Source organism: Manihot esculenta, chromosome 17, assembly GCF_001659605.2.
Source record: "Manihot esculenta cultivar AM560-2 chromosome 17, M.esculenta_v8, whole genome shotgun sequence".
In the NCBI taxonomy this organism is placed as follows: Eukaryota; Viridiplantae; Streptophyta; class Magnoliopsida; order Malpighiales; family Euphorbiaceae; genus Manihot; species Manihot esculenta.
The window spans coordinates 30,758,620-30,786,526 of record NC_035177.2 but is presented as its reverse complement, the minus strand read 5'-3'; the positions used below and the strand labels follow the sequence as shown (position 1 = coordinate 30,786,526).

The following is a 27,907-nucleotide window of genomic DNA, read 5'->3' as shown; positions in this document are numbered from 1 at the left end:
GATTATTTTTCCTTTTTATTTAGGTTTTAAAGTCCTCAGAAATAACAAGCACTAGTAAGAGAAAAGAAGTAAAAAAAAAAAAGAAAGAAAATTACAAATTAAAAAATAAAATGATTATGACTTTTAATTTTAATTTTTTAATATTAGCATAATATTTAAGATTTTATTTTTGAGCATATGATTTAGAGTTATCATTTACTATCATAGATATTTTATAATATATTATCTTTTTAATATTACCATTACTCTTGTTATTTATGCATAATATTTATCATTTTCATAAAATCACATTTACTGCTTTAAAACATATATTATTTGCAACAAATTTTTTTATCTAAATTTATTTTATAATTAATTGTTGAGTTCATAAATTAATTGTTATTATATATTAAATAGTAGAAGTCTTTATAAGTTAAAGGTATAAATATAAATTAAAACTAATATTTTTATTCTCTTCTCATTTAAACAAAAAAATAAATTTATTTTCTTCATAACCAAATAAAAAAAGGAAAATAAATATATTTTTCTTTACTTATTTTTTTTCCTTTTTTCCCCTCCTTTACTTATCCAAACATTTTTTTTATTATCTTTTTTCTTTCGTTTTACATTTGTCTTTTTTGGCGAAATTTTGCTTTACAATTTTCTTTCTTTATTCAAACAAGCGTCAAGTGAGAGAGAAATTTCACCCGTTACTTTCCTCCCAAAACATTCAATCCAGACAAAGCCTCAGTAATCTCTCTCTCTCTCTATCGCCCTTTTCCACTTTCGGCGACAGCAAGAACATTCTGTCATTATAATCCACAGGCGCAACAGTCCTCCCAGATCTGCTCTTTGTCTCCGTCGAAAGCTTCCATAGAGAAGGAAGGAAACAAAGCTCAGTTATCTACAGAGGAAGGAAGTAGGTAGGGCTTTGCTCTGCTCCATGGAGGAGAAGCTAATTGCCAGGCTCGAATCGGCGGTGGCGCGGCTAGAGGCGCTGTCTACGTCGGCGTTCAGGGACCGCGGAGTTTCGGACTTTAGTGGAGCTGATGTGACCATCGATCCATCAATTGTGGCATTTGACGATCTATTGGGACAGTTCTTTGGTAGGGTTTTGGCTGCGGCTGAGAAGATTGGTGGACAGGTGTTGGAGGTTACAAAGATTGTGCAAGAAGCTTTTAGTGTTCAGAAGGAGCTTCTCATTAAGGCTAAGCAAACTCAGGTAGTGATTTTGTATGGTTTGTTCTTTTTTGGGTTTGAGTTTTAGTTATGGAGCTTGGTTTTTATAGCATTAGTTCCACTTTGAAGGAAGAACTATTGGATTAACTTTTCGTGCTGTATCGGGAATACTGAATCTGGAAGTGTAATTGTCAATATTGGTCCAGTTATTCTGTAGGAATTTCTAAAATAAGTTACTAGATTTAGATGATATGAAAATGCTACGCATTTTTTTGGCTGAAGAAAAGTGTATAAAACAATAGTTTGTCTTAGTTGGACAGAACTATAACTGTGATGTGGTCAGTGTGTACAAGATTAAATGGAAATTAGATGAAGTTTGTAAATATTCATTGGGATGGATAGTATTATGGTATAGATCTTATGTCTATCATAATTAGGGAAGATGTTCAAAAACTATTGGTTGCTTGACTCTCCTTAATTTATGTTCGATATGTTCTCTGAGGAATATTTAATAGCAAAATCCATGCAATACTTGCGCTGACAAGATCTTTAATGAACACACCTTTCGTGAATTGTGGTACTTACATAGTCTTACATTTGGCGCGAATGCTTTCTGGTCGGAATTGATGTTGTAATTATTGAATGAGAACTCTAGTAGCAATGTATCAGCGACTAGCTCTAGAGAATATGCTGACTTTCTACTCTCAACACATTGTTTCGATTGTGTAAATCAAATTTTGGTGATGTTAAATGGTTTGATTTCCTTGGTGCAGAAACCTGATCTTGTGGGATTGGCTGAATTTCTCAAGCCATTGAATGAAGTGATCATGAAAGCAAATGCAATGACTGAGGGAAGGAGATCTGATTTTTTTAACCACTTGAAGTCTGCTGCTGACGGTCTGACAGCTTTAGCATGGATTGCTTATATAGGGAAAGATTTAGGTAAGTGAATTGTGTGGTTTCATACTCTGATAGCATATAATTCATGATTGTCTAGTCTTTGATTATATTGTTCTTTCTCATTTAAGGTATGAGCATGCCTATTGCACATGTTGAAGAGAGTTGGCAAATGGCTGAATTTTACAACAATAAGGTACTTTATAGCTTTCTTGGAATCCAACCCATCGCTTTACGAAACTGCTTCTTGGTGCATGTATTATTTATTACTTTAAGCAGAGGATGGAAAAGTGATTGAGGTGGATGCTTTTCGAGGGTGCTAATAAATTAGACGCTAATTCCTAATTCTGTTATTCTTTGCCTCTTATTTTTGTTTTTTATATCACTATCATATGAAGTGATTCATATATGAAATCTTTGAGCAGCATATGTGATTCAGTCAAGGAAAATTAAACTGTAGGAATTGTTTTCATTTAATTTTTCATTTTAAAATTGAGAAGTTTACACTTATTATTATTTAGGTATTCTATTAACATTGAGGAATTACTAGAGTTCCATTAGGTTTGTTATTTCCTAATCCTAAACTAATATTGATTTAGTTTTTTCCTAGTTTGGGATTCCTAATCCTAGTAGTGTCATAGTAGGATTAATATTGGCCTATAAATACCTACAACTTTGGTATTTTTCTGGAGATGATTGTTATTGACATTTGATAATCAATAGAAATTTTGATTTTTTCCCCTCATTTGAGTGATTGATGTAGAACGCAAAGAACACTCAAAAAGTGAGAGAAACAAATGTAAAATATTTTGCATTAATTTTCATTTTTCAATATCATTACTAGTAAGTTCTTTGATAAAATATGTAGATGATGTAAGTATTACAGTTCAATAGTAACCCTACTACTATTAGAATTAGGAATCCTAAAATAAGAAAATACTAAACAAATATAATTAGGAACATAGAACCCACAGTAACTAGGAAGGTCTAAATAGTAGAAGTCCTGCATAATTAAGATACTACTTCCTAATTAAATTTCTTAAATGATAGTAACTAATATAAAATAGAATCTGAATGAAAATTATAAATTGACAATACAAATTAAATAAACTTATCATTAAATCTAGCTTCATTCCATTGAATTGCATCGTAGTGGAACCAAGAGAACAAGCAAAGGGAAAACAAATAACTTTCCACGGTTCAACTTATTCTTTTATAAAATTTTAAGAAATTTTGGTTTCTTTTTTATTTAGGAAATTTAATTAGGAAAACATGTTTCCATTATTTAAAAGTATTTAAAGAGTTCGACCAGGTTTATTATTTCCTAATTGGCATTGGTATAGTGTTTTCCTATTTAGGGATTCCTAATCCCAGTATTGTTAGTTAGTTTATAAATACTTGAGCTGGCACCTCGTGTTCGCAAGTCATAAACAAGTTGTGTCAACCCACACGTGTAACCTAAAAATGGCTAACCCGAAGATGACCTGTTTAATTAATCATGTCAATAAGTTCAACCCTAATGTGGACATGTTTAATACATAGGTTACACAGTACAGCCCATTTAACATGTTTAAATAAATAGGTTATTAATATATCACATAACACAACAGTATATGATTTAACCTGTTTTATAAAAGAATTGTCATAAATTTTAGAGATGACACGTTTAACACATTTAACTTGTTAATAGGAGTTTGCAACTAGACCTAACCAAACTGATTATTTTGGTTTGATTCAATTTGTGATTTGAAAATTTTCTAATAGAAAATGATAGTATTTGAAAAAAGAAAAAGATAGGTAAATGGAAATAGGAATAATACGTTGAAAGAAAGAAATAGATAATAATATGAGAAAGATTTAATAAAATATTAGTTTTAAATTTGTAAAATATTTTTGTAAATGTTACTTATTTGTTTTAATATATAAAAATTAATCATATTAAAAATATGATTATATAAAATTTATTCATAAATTAGACGAGTCATAATGAGTTAACTGTATTAAAATTAAACGACTTAGCCTATTAACCCAATGAAATGAATGGGTCAGAATAGGTTTAAGTGAGTCCAAAAAGAACAGGTAAAACTTGTTAACCAACTTAAATAAATGAGCCTTCATATGTCTGCCAAGTAGACCTGTAATTTTTAGCATATCATAGATGAGTTTACCGGTTAATCTGTTTATTTCTCAAATCCATTTATGCCAAACCTAACCTCGCTTAACTACATGTTGTGTAAGCGGGTCTTATCAAAATTGCCAGCCCTAATCTAATAAATCCCTGTGTAGCTTAGGTATTTTTTAGAGCCTATAATTGTTGCATATGTCAATGGTTTGTTTAGTTAAGGAATAAACTAATTTTAACTTGTTGGTGACATTTCCATTGCAACATTCAGATTCTTGTGGAGTACAAAAGCAAAGACCCAAATCATGTTGAGTGGGCTAAAGCCATGAAGGAGTTATATCTTCCAGGTTTGAGGGATTATGTTAAGAGTCATTATCCCTTGGGCCCAACATGGGGTGTTTCTGGCAAAGCACCAGTGTCTGCTCCATCTAAAGCTCCTGCTCCTCCACCTCCTCCACCGGCTTCTCTCTTTAGCGCTGAATCGTCCCAGCCTTCATCATCAAAGCCAAAAGAAGGGATGGCTGCTGTTTTCCAAGATATCAACTCAAGCAAGTTGGTGACTGCAGGTACTTTCTTTTCAGATTGAATAAAAACCTTTTTACCTTGAGTATATGTTGGGCAATTCTAATTCTAATTCTCTCTCTCTCTCTCTCCAATATTTTGCTTCATAGGTCTTAGAAAGGTCACAGCTGATATGAAGACAAAGAACCGTGCAGATAGAACTGGTGTTGTTAGTGCCAGTGAAAAGGAAAGCCGTACTAGTTCACCTTCTTTTTCTAAGACAGGACCTCCAAAACTTGAGCTTCAAATGGGTCGTAAGTGAGTATGCCTCATGTTTATATCCGTGTTTGATATATATTTGAGCTGCCGTGATGCTGGATTTGATTTGTGTTTTGCATCTCTTTTCTTGCAGGTGGGTTGTTGAGAATCAAATTGGAAGAAAGAATTTAGTAATTGATGACTGTGATGCAAAACAGTCTGTATACATTTTTGGATGCAAAGACTCTGTTTTGCAGATTCAAGGTAACTCTTAATTTTCTTATGAGCTTGATAACCTTATCATTGTATGCCAACCACATTGCATTGCTGCTTAGAACACCGCAGCAACCTAATTTTTATTCTGACCATTTGCAGGGAAAGTCAACAACATAACTGTTGACAAATGCACTAAGATGGGAGTTTTATTTGTGGTTAGTATGTAAGATCTCAAAAATTGAAAAAGAAAAAGGGCAAAAAGAGAAACACTGTTACTCTGGTATAGTTATATTTTTAGTTTTGATGATGTCTCACTTCACATTCTCAACTTGATAAACAGGATGTTGTTGCTGCTTGTGAGATTGTAAATTGCAATGGTGTTGAGGTGCAATGCCAGGTATTTTTAATTTTCCTATGTAGAAACCCTAAATATTCTTAAAATGTCCAATTCTTAGTTTATAGAGTATGATGTGATCTAAGTAGGATATACTGAACCTTTGTTACAATCTAGGGTTCATCCCCAACAATTTCTGTGGACAATACATCAGGCTGCCAGTTATATTTAAGCAAGGATTCTTTGGGAGCATCTATAACTACTGCCAAGTCAAGTGAGATCAATGTTTTGGTACCAGGTGCAGAGCCTAATGGTGATTGGGTAAGTTTCAAACTTCTTCAAACTCTCAATGAATGAGTTGATTAGCAAAGCATTATGGTTTAATTCAGACCTGGCCATGGTCTGGTTCAAACTGGAACCAGACAGGAACTGGACTGGTCAAACACGAGACCAGAACCGGTAAAGCGGTTCTAGTACTGTTTATTAGGGGACCAGTTACGAGCATCCCCACTTTGAACAATGACTAGTACTGGCCAGTTTGAACTGCCGGTTTCAAACCAGAATCAGCTTTATTAAAAAAATACTCTTTTTTCTTTTTCTTAAATAAATTTATATTGGTTGATTTGGTTTTCTTTAATTTTTTACTATAGAAACTAAATAAATGATGTTTATAAATCTAATTCTTATAAGTTTCTGTTTTTTAATGTATAAAATACTAATATTGTTGTTTGTATACAAAAATTTGAATCAAAGCCGAACCAGAATTTGAACCAAACCAAAACTGTTTTGAAGTGGAACAGTTTTTAACCAAAACTGGTGCTTCTGGTCCGATTCTGGATGGGAAACGGCCCGTGGCCAAGACTAGTTTAATCTGTCCTAGACACTGTTTCTGATGATTGAATAATTGCCTAGGTGAATTAATTCTTGGCTTGTGCATAATAGCAAGGGAGACATTTTCCAAGTGCATCTAAGCCATTATTTTGAGATCCTTTGTGCCTTTGATGTCTATGAGCTCACAATATGAGAAACCTTATGACGATAGGAATATTAGTATATGCTATCTATGTAAGTTTGAGGGGATCAATTTTACTCATATTGAAGAGGTTAGATTGTTTTTGGAGGGAAATTCAAGTTATACCTTTTCTAATAATAACAAAGTCAGGTTGTATACTTAGACATATGAAACTTTAAATTAATTTATGCATATTTCTTTTGTAGGTGGAACATGCTTTGCCACAACAGTTCATTAATGTATTTAAGGATGGCCGTTTTGAAACAACTCCGATCTCCCACACTGGAGGTTAAATAGTCTTCCATTGCAAAATCAGGTTTTCCAGTTTCTTAGTTTTATTTTGTAGGATGACTGAGGGGTGTGGCTTCAACATTTTTTCTTAGGTTGGGGGGGGGGGGGGGGGGTTGGTTGTTGTTTTCCTTGATTCAATTTGCTGTTAATATATGATTGTGATAAATTATTCATGCATTTGGTTGTTCTACATGTTTATTCTTTGGGTATAACCAATTTCTGGAAATTTCCGCATTATTTTTTGGTGGTGTTTGTCTGTAGACCGCTTTTCTCGTTGTGAGGGTTTTCTGACTGCGAATTGTGTTGCAAGCTGTAATCAGAACCAACTTTTGTATAATTTTACTTGTGAAAGCTTCTTATTTATTTGTTTTTTTTTCTAACCCTATCTCTATGTTAATGTTTCCCGAGGCTGAAATTTTGAGCTTTTTAGCTAAAATTTGTTGGTAAAATATTTAAATTATTTATTATTTTTAATCTATACAAAGCACCATCTGCGTCTTCGCGATTATTTGTCCTCACTTTTAAGCATCATCTGCAATTACTTGATTATACACTTCCAGGAGGGAATTGAAGTCTCGTTGGAAATCTTTTTTCAGAATTCTTGCAAGTTGCAACTCAGCCTTACTGATGGAATCACCCTCGTCCTAGTGAGCGCATTAAACTATTCCCCCGCATTTTTTTTTTAACTCTTTTACTCTTGCCATTGCATCAAAACTTAATTCCAAGGGATTTGAAGATTTTTGGTTTTTTGTGAACTAAAGGGACGTGAAGATACGGTAAAAAAACCTTTTTGCAGACAAAATATTTTCTATAAAGAAATACTGTCTAAATACAGATTACTTTTTGGAAACAAATGTAGCCTTAGTTTCGTTTAAAAGGAAAACTTTTTGGAAACATGGCATTTAGTATCCTGAACAAAAGTGGAAACTAGAAACCTCCAAAAATCCTCGAAAATATTACATTTCTAACAAATTTTTACTTGTATTTATTACAATTTTTTTTTATAATCACAGATATTATCCAATTAATATGAAATAAAATTATTAAATAATAAAATACGAGAATTTATTGAGAATTAAATTTTATAAACGAGATAAAAGTGTACCTATTTATACTCCAAATATTTTATTACTTTAATGAATTATAACTTTATCTTCAAATGCTTGCTCCAAACAAGTGTATAACTGACCATTCTTACAATTTTATACAGAAAAGTAAATGCAATTTACCTTCATATGTATGTGTGAGTGGTCCTGTCCAAGTAAAAGCAAAGATGATTAGGCCCTGGTTGTTTGATGAAAAATATTTAGTAAAAAAATATTTTTTATATTTCATAACGTATGGATCACTTAAAAAAATTATGTCGTTTTAAAGGAAATAATTTATTTCTTTTTTAAAAAATATTTTTCACATTTTATAATTAATACTTTTAATTTTATCTAATTTAGTCTAAAGTTTAATATTAATTATATTTTGAATCTTAATTGAGAGATAAAGTTTGAAAAAAATAATGAAGATTATTTCCTTTTGAATATCTCCATATTCACAGTATCCAGCAGGCCAGAAAAGAACCTAATGTCTAAAAAAAAAACTTAATGAATTAAAAAAAAAATCTAACATGGAATCCAAATCGATATATAGAACTGAATTAATTAAATTTAATTTCACTTCTAATTCAATTTGGTTTGAGCTTTTAATAAATTCTTTTCTGTTGATGGCTATTGCAATACCCAAGATAGTTTTGGAACTTTCCTCTGTTGTAGTTGTAGTGCTGATGGAAAGTTCAACGAAGGTAGAGAAGTTAGAATTACAATTAGAGTTAATTATAATTTTTAAAAAATATTATTTAGTTTTCTTAAAAAAAATATTATTTAGATTTAAGGTATATAAAAATTTATTAATTAATTATTCAATTTTTAAAAATATATTAAAAAATTTTTAAAATTTTAAAAGTTTTCTGATTAATTTTTTTTATTAATTTTAACTATTAAATATTATAAAAAATTTAAAATATTTTTATTATGAAAAAATTAATTAGTAATTTTTTATAAAATTAAGAAATTAATTAATAAATTTTTTAAATAATAAAAATTAAAATTATAAAAATTAAAATTAATAAAATAATTAATCAGTAGATTTTTTTAAAAAAATTTTATAAACATTTTTAGTATTTTTCAAAACCCTTTCCATACAATTTGAGGCCCACTTAATGCATGTTATGGGTTAGTCCTTCTTTCCCAATTGTTATCTCTTGTAAATTATACAAAGGGGTTGAACAGACAGCAGTTAGTTACTGATTAAAAGGTCAAAGAAATTTCACTCAGTGAACATCAATATCAAATTAATTAAGATGTATATAACGGATTAACGAATTTATATGTAAATATTTAATTTAATAATTATTAATTATATTTCATATTAGTTGAAATATACAGTTATTTATTTTATTGATAAAAGATAAAAAAATAAAATTTTTTATGATTAAGAGGTCTATGTTATCTTTAAATTTTTTGAATGATTAAGTTGCAATAAGAATAAAATTACTTGAATTTCTCTTATAAAATTTGAAATTAAAATTTTTAGCTATAGTACTTATAAAATTATTAATTTTTTTAATTTATTCTTTTATTTAAAATTAAATAGTTTTAATTTATCTTTTATATTTATTTTAAATAGTAGTACAAATAAATTTTATTAGTGATTAAATCACCATGATTTATATTATATTTTTAATTTTTAACATTATATTAATCTATAAAAATCGGACCTATTTATTAAAAATAACATATAATATAATTATTTTCTAAACTATCTAATAGCAAGTTTTATGTTAGCTATTCATATGATTAATAAGTATTCTTAAGTTATAGCATTTGTAGATTTATTGTTGTTTTTGTTATGCTGAATTTTCACGAAAAAAAAATATAACACATTAAAATTATATTAATTCAGTATAAGGAAAATATATATATATATATATATTTTAGAGCAAAATTAATAGATAAATATAAATTAATTTTTATTAAAAATCTATAAAAAAAAAATTAAGCGAACCTGAATTGTATAACTAAAATTTAAAAGATAAATTAAACCAACTTGAATTGTATAAAAAAAATTTAAAAATAAATTAAATGAATAATTTAGAATTTATCAATAATAACTGCAAAATATATACATGAATGGATAAAAAAATTAAAAAAAAATTGTTCGTGGATCAATAAAAAAACTAGGAGTATTCAAATAATAAAAAAATAATAATTTTCTTATTCTCTCGTCTCTCTGTAAGAGATCCCTATATATATAATAGATAAGTTCATAGTCTTTATAGTTTTATTTAAGTTTCTTTTGTATAAGTTTAGACATGGAGTGGATTTTACGGAATCTATTTTCATTATTGTAAAAAGACAGCAATGTCCCACAGCACAAGGACATCCATCTAAAGTAATAAATTAATTAATGAAAAAAATTATTTTTTAATCTTTATAATATTAAGAAATTTTTTAATTAATTTTTTTTATTTTAAAAAATATTAAAATATTTTTAATATTTTAAAAAGTTTATTATTTAATTTTTGTTAATTTTATCATTAAATATTTTATTATTTAATTTTTATAGTTATGAAAAATTTAGTAGATGATCTTTTAAATTTTTTTAAAATTTTTTAGTTAATTTTTTATATTAAAAATATTTTAAATTTTTTATAATATTTAATTTTAAATTAAAGAATTAATTAATAATTTTTTTAAAAATATTAAAAATATTTAATATATTTTTGAAAGTTAAAAAATTAAGTAGTATATTTTTCTATATTATAAAAATTAAATAATAAAGAATTCCAACTCCGCAACCCCCAAGTCTCCTCTCCTCTCTTTTCCTACACAAAAAGTCGCTTTATTACCGTTACAAAACTTCTCTCTTATTTTCTTTTGGCTTTGGGTCCGTCCATAAAAGTCTCCAGCCCACTTCCCCACTGTTTACTTTCTACTAGCCTCACCATCCCCACTTCTCTAAATCTGCCGCCTCACATTCTCCTCCGCAGTTCCCAGCTTCATTGTCCTTTTCAAAACTTTCACACGATCAAGAAGTAGGACCAGAAGAAAAAAAGATTAATGGGGCTTTCAAGATTTATCCTTCTCTGCCTCCTCCTCCAAGCTTTCTTCTCGTTAGCCAGTAAGTTCCAATTTTGCCTTTTCATTTTGTTAATGGGTATTCTGTGCTTGTCAAGTCTTTCATGGTCACTTCCTGTATTTGCCGAGTTTTGCTTCACTATTACAAAGGGAAACCATATATGGATATGCATTTCTTGATACCAAATTCAGTACCACCTCTTGATTTGATTGTTGTTCTTTTTCCCTGCAGGGTCACAGTCATTTATTGGCATTAATTATGGTTTGGTTGCCGACAACCTACCACCACCGGCGGCCACCGCTAAACTCCTGCAATCTACTGCTGTACAGAAAGTGAGACTCTACGGTGCCGATCCAGCGATTCTCAAGGCTCTTGCCAATACTGGGATTGGCATCGTCATTGGAGCCTCAAATGGTGATATTCCTGCTTTGGGTTCAGATCCCAACTCAGCTACTCAGTGGGTCAACTCGAACGTCTTGCCCTATTACCCAGCAAGCAACATCATTCTCATCACCATTGGTAACGAGGTCATATCATATTTTCTTCACCTGCAAGTTCTATACACAGATGCCAGATTTCCATAAGAAAAATTCAAGTAAAAATCAAGAAAATTTAATATTTTATGAACCAAGGATTCCTATGATATGATTTTTCCGGTGAACTGAATTGAGCTTCAATTAACAGGTAGTGTTATCTGGGGACCAAAACTTGATCTCTCAACTGTTACCGGCAATGCAAAATATGGAAAATGCACTTAAAGCCGCCTCGCTCGGCGGCAAGATCAAGGTCTCCACCGTTCATTCCATGGCCGTCTTGTCACAGTCCGACCCACCCTCTTCCGGATTGTTCAACCCGTCTTATCAAGATACAATGAGAGGGCTACTTCAATTCCAGAGGGACAACGGGTCACCTCTTGCTATCAACCCGTACCCTTTTTTCGCTTATCAGAGTGACCCCAGACCAGAGACCTTGGCTTTTTGTCTCTTTCAACCTAACGCTGGACGAGTCGACTCGGGCAATGGGATTCTGTACATGAACATGTTTGACGCTCAGGTGAGTTGAAGTGTATAATTAATTGATTAGAGAGTAATAGGTTTTAATGGGCTTGGTTTGACCCGGTACGAACCGGCAAAAGTCCGTGTGCGAAGATACGAATGAAGACATTGACGTAAGAGTTAAGACTTCCATGGGGGATTAGATTCTCTGCACTCGCGTTTAACTTTTGCAAATTCTACGAGTAGGTGTGACATTATAGTTTCTTTTTTAGATTACCTTTTGATCGCCCAATTACATATTGCCAAGTGCCCCTTCAATCTAACCTTTGGTTCAAATTTTCTAAATTAGAGCTGCAAATAAAAAACAATTGCATGATGGTCAGGACACCATACTAGTGATGACCCCACCAACGCATTATTATAATAACCTAGATGTAAAATTTATATCTTTGTTGATGGATCTCATTTAGGTAATGATGGATTACTTGAAAATGATATGCAGGTGGATGCAGTGAGATCTGCCTTGAATGCATTGGGATTCAAGGATATTGAGATATTGGTTGCTGAGACAGGATGGCCTTACCGCGGTGACAGTAATGAAGTTGGACCCAGTATTGAGAATGCTAGAGCCTATAATGGCAATTTGATTGCTCACCTTAGATCATTGGTTGGCACCCCACTCATGCCTGGAAAATCTGTAGATACATACCTCTTTGCAATCTATGATGAGGATTTGAAGCCTGGCCCTGGCTCCGAAAGAGCTTTCGGCCTTTTCAAACCTGATCTTTCTATGACTTATGATGTTGGTCTCTCAAAGAGTAGTCTGGTAAGATATGACTATTAGAAGAATAGGTTTAAGGCAATGGTTGTAGATTATTACAATTATAGCCATAGATCAGAACAGTTACACTTGGCTCCTCCGTTGAGCATATCAAAATTATAATTTTATTAAAGTATATTACATGGTAAAAGAGTGAATTTTTTTTATAATATTTTTAAAATACTGTTAAACTGTTGACTTAATAATATTAAGGCAATAATTTCAGGATTGCTGTTAAGATACTGCTGTCTAAACTCTAAAACGTAGAATCGTATGTTTTAACCTAGTGGAAGTTTTCTTGACCATATATGTTCTGTTCTATTGAAATTCTTTGAAAATGTAAGGATTAACGTTTGCTGGTTCATTCTCAGACTCCATCGACCCCGCAGACACCAGCAACTCCGTCAGTAAGACCGACAGGAGCAGCTTGGTGTATGCCCAAGTCCGGTGTTTCTGATGCTCAATTGCAGGGAAGTCTTGACTATGCCTGTGGTCAAGGGATAGATTGCAGCCCTATTCAACCGGGAGGTGCCTGTTTCGAGCCAAATACTTTAGTTTCACATGCTGCTTATGCTATGAACCTCTACTACCAAGCTTCTGGCAAGAGCCCATGGGACTGTGATTTCTCGCAGACTGCTGCACTCACATCCACAAATCCCAGTAATCTTTCTTTTACTTCTGCTCTCTTTTATGATTTACTGAATCCTACAATTTAGCAGTTGTGATTTTATTATTAGGGACTAGCAATAGTGCGTCTTGTCTTTGCTAGGAATGCTTCTTTTTGAAAAACGATACGGACTTCAAATTTCACTAACTCAACTAATTTGGATTTACACGATACATGCCCACTAAGGTTACAGAATTGCTTTTTATACTTGAGACCAGATAGGAATGAACAACTTTTAGAATAACTAATGGCCAAATCTTTCATCAATGGGCATATAATAACTTTATAAAAGAGGTGATGAGAGAATAGAATTTAACAAAAAGTTCATGTTCTGTTTATTGGATGAGAATCATCATTGATGCATTACTGAGTTGTAAAAGATTATTAGCTTTTCATATTTTCATGAAAACTTTATAAGGGCAATACCCAATCAAAAGCCCAACACAATTTGATTTTTGTGGTGTATATTATACTTTAATTTCTTTCATATTAGCATTTGCTTTTGGCTACACATTTGCTTTTCCTCTTTAATCTTGATTGCTCCCTTGTAGGTTACAACAGTTGTGTCTACCCTGGTGGGAGTACCTGAAGAAAAGCAAGAGAAGATTCATCTGATTAATAGCTAAAAAAGAGATGGTAAATCTTAATGGGGTTGTTATTTATAATTTGTAATTGTAAATTCTTCCTTTGATTGGGAAGCTTTGGTGTAGATCTCTCTCTGTATCTCTCTTCATGTGTTTCAAAAAGTGTAATTATTTAAGAAGTGAACTCAATTTCAGCAAAGTCACGTGGTTTTGTCATTTTTGTACTATGTTTCAAATTTTCAATCATGTGTCTTGAGTGGGCAAGGCATACTAACAAATCTATTGCAAGTGGCAATTGGCAAGTGAAGTTTTTCTTTTTTCAATTTCCTGACAAGATTTTGAAGCCACATGGTGTGTCAGGAAAATATTTCTTGTTTAAAAATCTCTCTCCATCATAGATCAATGCAAAATTTTCATTATTTATTCCAAATTATTCTATTCAAGACATTACCGAATTTTCGTTAAGCCTTTGTTTGGAGGAGAGCAACGGCAGATTTTCAAAATTTAAAAATTTTGTACTTGGTTTAGGAAAGGTGGAGATTTTTTTAAGATTTGTTTTTTTGAGCTTTTCAAAATCTTTTAAAAAATCTCCATTTTTGGCTCATTAAATTAGTGGATTTTTCTCTTTAAAAATTATAACTACCTTAAAAATTTCCTCTTAAATAGTAGAAAATTATAAAAGTCTAAAAATTTCCAGTCCTAAAACTTATTCCTGTTTGTACAAAATAACTTTTATTTAAAAAAATTTCCATTGAATGTAGTTTTTTGTGATAAATATTTTTTAATAAAATAATTCATTTTTCATTAGTTAATTTTAATTTAAAAAATAAAGATATTAATAAATTTATTATTGTGATATTAATAAGATTTTCAAAATATATTAATAACTTTTTTCTTTACTTCAAAAATTTATATAATTTTTTTCTAATTAAAAAATATGTTTTGTTGATTAGTTTTTCTTATTTTAAACGTTAGAATCAAAGTGGTGTTTAGGTATTCGGACACTGGTGAATGAAAAAATTTCTCGAGTGTTTACCTGATTTTAAAGAATAAAATGATCCAGCACTAGTTCCGTTGTCGTCCAGCGGTTAGGATGTCTGGCTTTCACCCAGGAGACCCGGGTTCGATTCCCGGCAACGGAAAAGCTTTATGTTTTTTCTTTTCCGTGATGCGCCTAAGTCCTAACCGTAATTTTCTGATTATTATTTTTATTTTTACAATGCTACTTTGGGGGCAAAGCAGATTTGAAGTACTAACTGTTGGAGTACCACAAAACTTCTCCATTACATTTTTTATTGACCATAATTTTTTTTATAAAATGATAAATGATAAATTTTTTAACTTTTAATCTTTTATGGTATGAAATAGTTATTCTAGTAAATTAAAAATATGATTAATCTCACTTATTTTTATTTAATAATTTAATTTAAAGTTCAAACTAATTCCATTTTTTATTTATATCAAAGTGTGAACAGTGATTTTTATTTTACAGAAAAAATCTAATATCATTAAATTAAAATTATTAACACCATGTTTGGATTTGCTTGTGCTTAGAGAATTGCTTTCTTTTTTATAATATAATTTATATAATATTTAATGTATTTATAATTCATATTATATTATTTTATTAATTTAAAAAAAGGTTCTATAGGGTAAAAAGTTATGTAAAGTTTAGATTTTAAACTCTATTAAGAATACTATTTTTTTAAAAAAGTATTTCCAATGTAATAAAAATGATAGTCATTTATAAGCATAAATAGTTATATTTAGTTTAAAAATTAATAAAAATAATGAGAGAAATAAATTAATTTATTTAAAATAAAAGAATTCAATTAGAATTTATTATTTTAAGATTTATTTAGATAAAAAGATTTATTCATAAGTATAAATTAGTTCATTTTTTTTTTGTTGAAAAAAATCATTCCAAACATGATAAGTGTGATGTTGCTTGTTTTTAATTAGATCCTAGATGCAGCCTGTTTTAATTAAGATGGGAAGACTGGATATAGAGCAATTATCAGAAATGATCGAGGAGAGTTTGCCACTGCTGTTGTTGCAGAGTCCTATGATGGGTTTATTTAGTCTGCGTCTTGCTGAAGCTATTACCCTCCACCGAATTCTTTTGTGGTTGATCGCTAGTTTTCCTCACCATGTTGATATTGAGATGGAGTCTCTAGAAGTGGTCCAAGCAAGCTATTACCCTCCACCGAGTTCTTTTGTGGTTGATCACTAGTTTTCCTTACCATGTTTGTAACGATCAGCTGCCTATTTGCGGCTTTCATCCCACATCGTCAGATTTTAAATTGTATATAATAGTTAGCACGAAAATACTAAATAACTTAGGTTAACTATTTTGGATCAAGTAGAAAGTGAGTCCAAAAGTTATTTGAATCAGTTTGGGCCGGGTTGTTTCAATTGGTATCAGAGCCACCCTAGATCAGACAAATTGTGCGGAGCTAGTGGGCCTACGAGGAAAGAGCTACCCCCGTGAGATGAGATGGAGCCGCCCGAGGTATTAGTGAACCACAATACCAAAGGGTTCGGTCCTGGTTAGCAATTGTATTTGATCTCGTCGAAAATTTAGCAGGACCGAGTGTAACACCCCATTTGAGGTTACATATCTGGTACCTCATAAGCATGGCCACAGAGCTCTGCTATCACAGATTTGGCCTCTGAGCCTACCGTTCGGCACCTTGTGCCTACCGTTATAACTCCTTATCTACCTGGTCGATCCTACTATGTGTTTATAAGGGCTAAGATCTTAGTTAAGATTGATACTTGATTTTGTGAACTTATTAGTGAGTGTTAATATGTTTGCATCTATTACATGCACTAAGCTGTGGTGATTTGCTATGCATAGAAAATGTGCAATAAAGGAAAAAGAAGATGTTTTTATTCTGATTATCTGTAAACGTGAACTTGTTTACGCTATTTTGTTATTTGTTGTTATCACCCACTGAGCATTAGCTCAGCGTGTTGGTTTTTACCTCACGCAGGTTGTAGATAAAGTAGGCACGCGAAGTTCATAAAAGGTCTACATCATATATCAAGGCCATTATCATAGCTGGTTCTTTTGAGTCTCTGAGTCATAGTACAGTTTTATTTTGGCATGTACATATTAAATAGAGTGAGTTGTAAAGATTATGTAATAAAAAATAGTAAGATATCAAATGACAGTTGTTAGTGTAATTATAAGTGTGATGTTCATATGTATTACAGGTTAAAGTGCTAATGAAACAGAGGAAATTCTGCCGAAAAATTTTGGTTTAGAAATCTCACATTTATTTTAATCACTTGATGAAAGTTACATGCATTACCTAAAAACTTGGTATTTACAGATAAAAGAAATTGTTTAGTCCTGATATATCTAAAAAGGTATAGTTTGTGACATTCCTTGCTCTATCTACTCTTTGATAGGGTAAGGGGTGTTACAATTAGTGGTATCAGAGCAAAGGTTTAGGCGATTCTAGGTCATAGTATGTAGGTGTATATGTGTCATATATGTACATGCCAAAATGAGTTACAGCTATGATATGGTTCTGATGTAAATCTCTTCTTTGTGTCTTTAGGTCCTATAAAAGATGTCATCTGAGTCACAGAGAGCAGCAGATGAAGAGGTAGAGAGTCATGCTCCCTCTGAGGCAGCTGCACCTGCTGCTGCTCCTCCACCTGCTGCTGCTCCTCCACCTGCTGCTGCTGGCGGACCAGGGCAGGATGCATTGTTTCAGCAAATAGCTGAGTTGATTAGGAGGGTTACACAAAATGTACCAGAGGTACCACCACCACCACCTGTAGCAGTCTAGGTTCCCCCACCTGTGGTAGCTAGGCCTCCAATAGAAAAACTCAGAAAGTATGGTGCAACAGAATTTAGAGGTAAAAAGGAAGATGATCCTTCAGCTGCAGAATTCTGGTTAGAAAGTACAGAAAGGGTTTTACAGCAGCTACAGTGTTCACCAGTAGAGAGCTTGATGTGTGCAGTATCATTGCTAAAAGATGAAGCGTATCGATGGTGGACAACTTTAACACAGATGGTTCGACCAGAGCGCCAGACTTGGGAATTCTTTTTGTCAGAGTTTAAAAAGAAGTATGTTGGGGCCTTATATATAGAGGAGAGAAGGAGGGAGTTCTTATACCTCAGACAGGGCAGGCTTACAGTAACTGAGTACGAGCGAGAATTTGTCCGACTTAGTAAGTATGCCACGGAGATAGTTCCTACAGAGGAAGAGAGATGTAGACGCTTTGAGCAGGGATTACATGCTGATATCAGGATGTACCTCACAGCTATGCATATCAAGGAACTTTCAGTTTTAGTAGAGACGGCCCACAGCCTAGAACGAATTAAAGAAGAAGAGCAAAGTAGAAAGCAAAAAGGGCAACAGAAAAGGAGCCAGAGCCAGTATCAGGGACAATCCTCTATATCTCAGACAAGTAGTAAGAGACATAGGGAATTTCAGCAGACAGGGCAGAGAGGACCACCTAGGCAGAGTCAGAGACCGGGGCAGAGTTCAGTAGTGAGGTCTGGACAGCAGACTACTTCAGTATCCAGTACAGGAGGACCAGGCAGAGGGTTGCCACCAGTATGTGAGCATTGTGGCAGGAGACATGGTGGAGTATGTAGGAGATTGACTGGGGCTTGCTACTTATGTGGAAGCTCAGACCACTTTATGAGGGATTGTCCTAGAGGCCAGTCAGTGCAGCCTATACAGACAGAGAGATCTTTGCCGACAGGGTCTAGAGGCAGAGGTAGAGGTAGAGGTGAATCTAGCAGTGCTCAGAGTCACAGAGTATCAGAGACAGTAGATAGACCAGACACTAGAGCACCTGCCAGGGCATATGCTATTCGTGCAAGGGAAGACCAGGACAAACCAGATGTTATTGCTGGTAAATTTTCTATCTTTGGCAAACATATTTATGCATTAATTGATCCTGGTTCCACACATTCATACACCAGCATACCCATCAATAATGAGAAGGGAATTGAAGTAGAACCTTTAGAGCATGACATAGCAGTGACCAATCCCTTAGGACATCTTGTGATTGTGAATAGAGTTTACAGAGATTGTCCTATATGTGTGCAAGGTCATACCTTTTTAGGTGACCTGATAGAGTTACCTTTTAGAGAGTTTGATGTGATTTTGGGCATGGATTGGTTGTCTAGACATCATGTCATAGTTGATTGTAAGTTAAAGCGAGTCACACTCAAAACATTAGAGGGTTCTGAGGTTATAGTTGTGGGTGAGAGGTCAGATTACCTCTCTAATGTCATATCTGTCACTACAGCTAGGAGATTGATTAGAAAAGGCTGTACAGCTTATCTAGCCAGTGTGACTGAAACTAAGAAGGAAGGTCCTAGTGTGTCAAACCTACCCACAATATGTCATTTTCCAGATGTATTTCCTGAAGAGTTGCCAGGGTTACCTCCAGAAAGGGAAGTGGATTTTGCTATAGAAGTTGTGCCAGGCACTGCACCTATTTCAATTGCTCCGTACAGAATGGCTCCTACAGAATTGAAAGAGTTAAAAATACAGTTACAAGAATTACTTGATAAGGGCTTTATTCAACCTAGTGTTTCACCATGGGGTGCACCAGTGTTGTTTGTGAAAAAGAAAGATGGATCTCTTCGATTGTGCATTGATTACAGACAATTGAATAAGGTAACTATAAAGAATAAATATCTACTGCCCAGAATAGATGATTTGTTTGATCAGTTGAAAGGGGCCAGTATTTTCTCTAAGATAGATTTGAGATCGGGTTACCATCAGTTGAGAGTTAAAGGGGCAGATGTGCCTAAGACTGCATTCAGGACACGATATGGACATTATGAGTTCCTGGTTATGCCATTCGGGCTAACAAATGCACCTGCATCATTCATGGATCTAATGAACCGTATCTTCCATCCATATTTAGACCAGTTTGTTGTAGTATTCATTGATGATATTCTGGTATACTCTAAAACTAGGGAAGACCATGACAGACATTTGAGGATAGTATTACAGACTCTGAGGGAAAAGCAACTTTATGCTAAGTTCAGTAAATGTGATTTTTGGCTCAATGAAATAACATTTTTGGGACATGTTGTATCAGCAGAGGGAATCAGGGTAGATCCACAGAAGATTAAAGCTGTACTGGAATGGAAGCCACCAAAGAATGTTGCAGAGATCAGGAGTTTCTTGGGTCTAGCTGGGTACTACAGACGGTTTGTGAAAGGGTTTTCACTTATAGCAGCTCCATTGACTAAACCCTTACCCTATCAAAGAGTAGATAGAGCAAGGAATGTCACAAACTATACCTTTTTAGATATATCAGGACTAAACAATTTCTTTTATCTGTAAATACCAAGTTTTTAGGTAATGCATGTAACTTTCATCAAGTGATTAAAATAAATGTGAGATTTCTAAACCAAAATTTTTCGGCAGAATTTCCTCTGTTTCATTAGCACTTTAACCTGTAATACATATGAACATCACACTTATAATTACACTAACAACTGTCATTTGATATCTTACTATTTTTGATTACATAATCTTTACAACTCACTCTATTTAATATGTACATGCCAAAATAAAACTGTACTATGACTCAGAGACTCAAAAGAACCAGCTATGATAATGGCCTTGATATATGATGTAGACCTTTTATGAACTTCGCGTGCCTACTTTATCTACAACCTGCGTGAGGTAAAAACCAACACGCTGAGCTAATGCTCAGTGGGTGATAACAACAAATAACAAAATAGCGTAAACAAGTTCACGTTTACAGATAATCAGAATAAAAACATCTTCTTTTTCCTTTATTGCACATTTTCTATGCATAGCAAATCACCACAGCTTAGTGCATGTAATAGATGCAAACATATTAACACTCACTAATAAGTTCACAAAATCAAGTATCAATCTTAACTAAGATCTTAGCCCTTATAAACACATAGTAGGATCGACCAGGTAGATAAGGAGTTATAACGGTAGGCACAGGGTGCCGAACGGTAGGCTCAGAGGCCAAATCTGTGATAGCAGAGCTCTGTGGCCATGCTTATGAGGTACCAGATATGTAACCTCAAATATAGATCATGTATCGGTAGCAGTACTGCGAACTCTGTATGTTTATATGGCATGCCATACCCTTATACTAACCTCGACTCCTATTACGTTTACCAGGGTCAAGCACTATTAATTCAATGTATCAATGTAAAATGCATACCATTTGAAGCTATTTGAATTCATTTTCCAAGTTACATATATCATATGCCAAGATTTACAATATGGAAAACTCATGGCAAATAGTGCAAAACTTTATTGACTTAGCATTTTAATGTAGAAAACTACATTCTGCCATATATTGCATTAACTTTTCAAGTAGTGTAGATTTATAATGTAACTTCAGTTTCTTCATAAGAAATGTACATTTATGTCTTATATTTCCAACAAGGTATGATTCATGCAATTCTGATCATCCTAACTTAAGTTATGAATTTTTCTTTACAAGCTGCTCAATCAGGTCTTAATCAGTCCAGTATTAGTACCTGTTTATAGTATCACAAAAATTATCAGATTCATACATTTCCATACAAATTAAAGTTTAAGTGTCTTCTACAAAGTTTTAGGTATAATTCTTAGGATTCATTTGGCACTGGTATTAACAAATTTCACTGAGTACATAATTAGTTATAGTATAATCAATACACACTGTTCCGGATGCACTAACTCTGTATCCAGTTTAGGTTCACTTCAAATTTTCATCATCTTACCTACAAATTCAGAATTTGGTCAATTCATGAAAGTTTTAGCTCTTTGTCTTAGCTTTCATTTGGTATATCTTAGGCCTAATTTCAATAACCACACAATAAGTTATAAGAATATCAACACAAGCTGTCCTGTTACAACCTATTCTGCCAGATTTGCACTTTTAGCTCTCATGTTAAATTTCTTTACTCTAAGCCTTTCAAACATCATTTTAACATTCATATAACATATTTATACAATCAAAACAACATTTCCAGCAAGTAAAATCAACCCCTAATTTCACTTATTCATGGCAGAATCAAAGGAAAACAGAAAAATCATACAAACACCAAACCTTTCTTGGATTCCTTCTTTCTTTTCCTCTTCTAATCTCTAGCTATCTCCTTTCCCTTTGATGTTCCTTCACCTAGGTAGATTTATGTCTTAGGAAAGGAGTGAATAAACTATAAATTAAAGCTCTATAATGAAAATTCATGCATGAAGAAATGAGAAGATGTTATCTCCTTCACCTTTCTAAGCTTACCTTGGATTTTCAAGCTTGGTGTATATGGAACCCTAAACCTTTCTTCTTCAATTCTTTCACTATATGGCTGTTCCTTTAGCTCTTGATCTTAGGATAGATTTTGGTTAAAGGAAGAAGTTGTTTTGGTGAGGTTTGGCTTGGCTTTGGTGGAGTTTGGCTTGGCTTTGGTGGAAGGAAGACAAAACAAAGCTTTGGTTTTTTTCAATGGGTGAGCTACGGCAATGGTGGAGGAAGAAAGAAGAAAATCCCTTTTTCTTTTTTAAATTTTCTTTTTCATTTCTCCTTTCCTTAGTTAGGTGACACATGGAAAGTAAAATTTGACTTTTATGTTTTAACTTTCCATATTTACACTTTAACCCACTAAACTCTTTACCATGTTTCAATTTAGTTTTTTAAACTTTCAATAATCATAGATTGACCTACTAAAATATGCTTTTAGCCTTTAGAAGTCCTTTTAAGCAAGCATGACGAATATAAACAAGCACCTCAAGCAAGCACGTCGGAAAACCCTAAGCACCTTTCGAAAGTGACTCGTTCCCGACTCGCTAATCACACTGTCTGCTTTATTTCTGAATACGTCTGTTTCTTTATTTGAGTTTTCTATGATTCAGTTATTAGTAGTGAAATAGCCTAGCCCTACCTAGTGATGTCACTGCTCTAGCTATGTGTTTGAGGATGTTACACCGAGTGTAACGGCCAGCTGCCTGCTTGCAGCTTCCGTTCCACATCATCAGATTATAGAAAATGTAAATTGTATATAATAACTAGTACGAAACTACTAAATAAATTGGGTAAACCATTTTAGACCAAGTGGAAAGTGAGTCCAAAAGTTATTTGAGCCACTTTGGGCCAGACTATTTCAATGTTGATATTGAGATGGAGTCTCTAGAAGTGGTTCAAGCAAGCTATTACCCTCCATCGAATTTTTTTGTGGTTGATCGCTAGTTTTCCTGTTGATATTGAGATGGAGTCTCTAAAAGTAGTTCAAGCTCTTAACTCTCTGAAGGTGATGTGGATGAGATGGGCCATAATATTTAGAATGGACAAATCGGCCCAAATGCGACCATTGAACGGTAAAAGATATTTTAGCTGTAAGTTTTGCTACGGGTGTCAGAATCACCATTAAAACCCCAATTCGAAAAGCTCGTTCCGAGATCTACGTTTGTTACTTGTCCTCAAATGCGTAACAGCCCGTCACGAACCTTAAAAATGCTGTTAAGGGCCTCAAATTGACTTCTGAAGTTTTTTATCAGCAATTTTAAATTTTTTTGTACGCCTATTTAAGATAAATATCATATTTTGGTGAGATAACTTATTTTCTATTCAGAATTAAACACTTTTCTCTAAACCTATCTAGGATTTACTTTTGAACGTTTTACGCTCCGTCGAATGGTATCAGAGCATAGCGACCAGAGGCAATGGCGGTGCTCTCCGTGACGGTGATTAGGAGGGTAGAGCCCCACAGGGGGACAGGGTGTTGCAATGATTGGAGCAACACTTTGAGCGACATATAGAGCGCTTGTTCAGGCATTTCAAGAAACGCTTTTAGGAGCTTGCAGATCGTCGGGATGCTTAGGGAGTCGGAACAAACAGGGGAAGGAATGATGATAGGAGACAACCAGGATATGCTACTCATGGTGAACCTATCAACAGACCAAACTCAGCACGTACGCAACCTGCTTACGAGGAGGATGACTTGAAAGAAGAATTCGATCCAGAACTACCTCGGTTCGATCAAAATCAATGAAGGGCTGGCTATGAGCAGAGGTGGTATGAAGCTCGAGACAGTGGAGATTTTCGATTAAAGGTAGATATTCCTTACTTCAATGGTTATTTGGAAATTGAAGAGTTTTTAGATTGGATTGCTGAGATAGAAAGATACTCCAAACATGCAGAGACTCTGGTAGAAAGGAGAGTAAAATTAGTTGTCTGTCATCTGAAAGGGATGGCTTCGGATCTGTAACAGCCCGGAAACCGAACTACTACCGGCACTAAGATCCAGATCGACTTAAGGTCGCCGGGACCCGTAGTAAGCCTGCTATACTGTCTGTGTACCTGTGAAATCCCATACATGATCATACATTTTATGTCAAACCATTAAAACTTGTCTTTCCTATTGGGCTATATCTGGTCTATCAATTCATAGTGTTAAGCCTGGTTTTCTCATAGACATCATCAATAAAGGAAACACATACATAAACTGACCATGTATATACAACAAGGGATTACAACTCTCTAAGTCAAGCACAAGTCTATACACTGTACACTATCTCTTTACAATTACATGTCCATACTAGCTATTACATAATTTTTCTTCTTGCAAACCCTGCTGGACTCCCTCTGGACTCTGAACCTGCAAACCTGGGGGATAGGGGAGAGGAGTGAGCTATACAAGCCCAATGAGCAGAACTATAAAACATGAGTTGAAAACATGATCTCATGGAATGCACTACATCACATCATCTCAGGGATCAGACATGACCACCAACAATCCCACTCAAAGGATGCCTGGCCTAGCCAGGTCTTACAACCTCAATCTGCCTGGCCCGGCCAGGTCTTACCACTCTGCCTGCCTGGCCCAGCCAGGTCTTACTATCTCTGCTGCCTGATCTAATCAGGTCTTACCTACAGATGGCTGCCTGGCCCGGCCAGGTCTTATAACAGAGTTTGGGCTATTGGAGTCGCCTTGGTCTATCCACAGCCTCATACACATCGTATTATGCAATGCAGCATATTCGTGAAACTAATGCAATCATCCTACTAGACTCATTATGATGCATGATAATGCTCAAAGCAGTTTAAGTCTGAAAAGAGAAGTTCCACTCACGGCGGCCGAAAGTGACCTTCAGCGGCCGAACCTTTGCATGTTCCCTTATTGCTTTTCTTTCAAAACTAATTTCCTTTCACACGTGAAAACATTCAAAACTTCTTAAAACACACATGAAAACATATGTCTTACCCTTCTCGAGGGTTCCGACACCCGAGATTCCACCAGACGACAGGAATTCCGAGGCCGGACTCGAGCCGGGTATTACAGGCTTGGTGGGAGCAAGTACTGTAACAACTCGAAAATCGGACCGCTACCGGCGCTAGGATCCAGATAGGCTTAAGGCCGCCGGGACCCGTAGCAAGCCTAACATACCTCCTGTATACCTGTTTAATCCCATACATGATCAACACATACATAAAAATTTTGAAATTTTACATTCATTCACCAAACTCAACCTGTGCATGCACTAATCATATACATAATCATAAACCCCACACTGGAGTTGTAATACCCGGCTAGACTCTGGTATCGGAATTCCTACCGTCCGGTGGAATCTCGGATGTCGGAAACCTCTAGAAGGGGTAAAACCATGTTTTATGAAATGTTTTTAATGTATTTTATGTTTTTAAGCAAAAAGGAAATTGAGTTTTTAATGAAAAAGACCAAAGGAGGCTTTGCCAGGTTCGGCCGCCGAAAGTGAGGTTCGGCCGCCGAACATGGTGGGGTTTTGGGAGCGCTTTAGGCCTCCGAAAGCCTTGTTTGAAAGACTCAAGGTTCGGCCGCCGAACCTCATGTTCGGCCGCCGAACATGCATGAGATGTGGGGGCACGTTAGGCCGCCGAAAGGTGACAGAACCTGCCCTATAAAGGACCCCGTGACCGAAACAGGCGAGGTTTTCTCTCCCATTTCGGCCGATGGTAAGCTTTAGCCCTCCTATGGTCATTTTAAGTGTTTTCCCTCAAATCCTTTAGATCTTAACAAGTTACATCTTGTTTTTGAAGAGTTTTAAAGTTTAAGCAAGTTTTGGAGCTTTGAGGTTCAAGAACTCGAATCTCCCCATCTTCGAGCTAGGATCGTTTCTCTCTCGATCTTCAAGAGGTAAGAGCCGATCTCTAGTTCTATATGTGTTTTAAGTAAGTTTTATGCAAGTTTTTGGGGTAGAAATGCATGAGTAGGCTTGATGAGTTTTTATGAAAAATCCATGGTTTAATGTGTGTTTATGTGCAATGTGGCTTGCTTGTGTGTTGTAGTTGGGGTTTAAGCTTGTTGGAGGCCCCTAGGAGCTTGTATGCTTGAGTATGCTTGTTGTAGAATAGATTTATGCATGATTGGTTGTGTAGGGGGTTGTTTTGGGCATGAAGAACCAAGTTTCTGCCCTTTGGCAGAAACCAGGTTCGGCAGCCGAAGGTACTTTCGGCCGCCGAACCAGCTCGGGAGGCAGCTTTAGGCTGCCGAAGCCTGCCCCCGAAAGTTTGAGTTTCGGCTCTGTCCGAGACTTTCGGCCGCCGAAGGTGCCGCCGAACATGCATGAGTTTCGTCTCTGTCTGGGAGTTTCGGCCGCCGAAGGTGCCGCCGAACCTGCCTGACTTTCGGCTCTGGAGGGACTTTCGGCCGCCGAAGGTGCCGCCGAAAGTGCCCTTCCCAGCCTTTTCTTGCATGTTTTCTAGGGATGTTTTGAGGTGTTTTTAGGAAGTTTTTGGGGGTATGTTTAGAGTTATGTTCTTGTTGTTTGGTGCCTCATTTGAGTCCACCTGTGTAGGTTCGGACCCGAGGACCCGAGACCCCCGGTTGTGAGATAGTCTTTCAGAGTCCGTCGTTAAAGCTTCGGTCACCAGGTGAGTGGGATTATTCCCTAAGTTTTTAAGTAATGAATAAATGAGCAAATGAATGAATCTGATAGCATACTCATGCATCATTAATGCCATGCGATGCTTTAGGATGTTTGCATTAGAAATTCACGAATATGTTGCATTGCATAATTTGATGTTGATGTGGATGGTTATTGGGTGATCCATAGTCCTCTAATGTTATGTTATGATGATATGTTATGGAAGACCAGTGAGGCCCATTCTACGCCCCTGGCATTATGTAAGAGAAAGACCAGCGAGGCCCATTCTACGCCCCTGGCACTTTGGAATGTTATGATATGTATGTTATGTAAGAGAAAGACCAGCGAGGCCCATTCTACGCCCCTGGCACTTGGAGATGTGAGGACTAATGGTGACAATACCATCCTTTATGTGATTAAATGTGATGTGTTGCATTTCATGAAAGCATGTAAAGTAAAAGTTATGTTATTTAATGTTAATAATAAAATGAATAATAATATACCTAAAAAGTGTGGAATTAAAGCAAATGTAAATAATAAAATGAAGAATAAAATACCTAAAAATGGAGGAATTAATATCATGTTTTTACTTTTGCTCACTGGGCTTTTTAGCTCACCCCTCTCCCCTAACCCCAGTCTTGCAGGTACTGTGTAGATAGAGAAGTCAGAAGAGTAAGAGGAGGTTATGTAATAGCATAGCTGTGGACATGGTTTATTCATAATGTAAAAGTATGTTATGTAATGTAATGTAAGTTTTATAGTGTGCTTGACTAGAGTCTGTTGTAATCCCTTAAATACATGAGATAAATGTTTTATGATGTTTATGTAACCCAAGCCTGATATATTTTATGTACCCCATTGGAGTATTTGTTGAGAACTCCAATGAGGGGTTTATGTTATGATTATGCATGCACAGGCTAGACTGGGTAAAGAAATGTTTGAATGAAAGAAAAATTTTAATTTTTATGTATGTTTTGGTTCATGTATGGGATTGAACAGGTTCACAGGATGTATGTTTGGCTTGCTACGGGTTCCGGCGGCCTTAAGCCGACCTGAATCCTAGC

At 34.6% G+C, this 27,907-nt stretch overlaps 2 protein-coding genes and 1 non-coding gene across 3 annotated transcripts; all 3 read left to right on the top strand.

Moving 5' to 3' along the window:
• Nucleotides 1-661: 661 nt before the first annotated feature.
• LOC110605463 (cyclase-associated protein 1) lies at nt 662-7,167 on the top strand. Its single transcript, XM_021744055.2, has 10 exons — nt 662-1,201; nt 1,932-2,100; nt 2,187-2,251; nt 4,449-4,743; nt 4,849-4,996; nt 5,091-5,200; nt 5,312-5,367; nt 5,493-5,549; nt 5,664-5,807; nt 6,705-7,167. Exons 1-10 carry the CDS (start codon nt 923-925, stop codon nt 6,789-6,791), a joined length of 1,410 nt encoding a protein of 469 aa, XP_021599747.1. The 5' UTR covers nt 662-922; the 3' UTR covers nt 6,792-7,167.
• Nucleotides 7,168-10,716: 3,549 nt separating this feature from the next.
• Nucleotides 10,717-14,199, top strand: LOC110605531 (glucan endo-1,3-beta-glucosidase 7). Its single transcript, XM_021744152.2, has 6 exons — nt 10,717-10,959; nt 11,149-11,444; nt 11,602-11,970; nt 12,415-12,738; nt 13,104-13,392; nt 13,951-14,199. The coding sequence occupies exons 1-6, from the start codon at nt 10,899-10,901 to the stop codon at nt 13,986-13,988; spliced, it is 1,377 nt and encodes a 458-aa protein (XP_021599844.1). The 5' UTR covers nt 10,717-10,898; the 3' UTR covers nt 13,989-14,199.
• Nucleotides 14,200-15,053: 854 nt separating this feature from the next.
• Nucleotides 15,054-15,125, top strand: TRNAE-UUC. The gene has a single exon. It is a non-coding gene; the product is annotated as a tRNA-Glu (tRNA).
• The last annotated feature ends 12,782 nt before the right edge of the window (nt 15,126-27,907 follow it).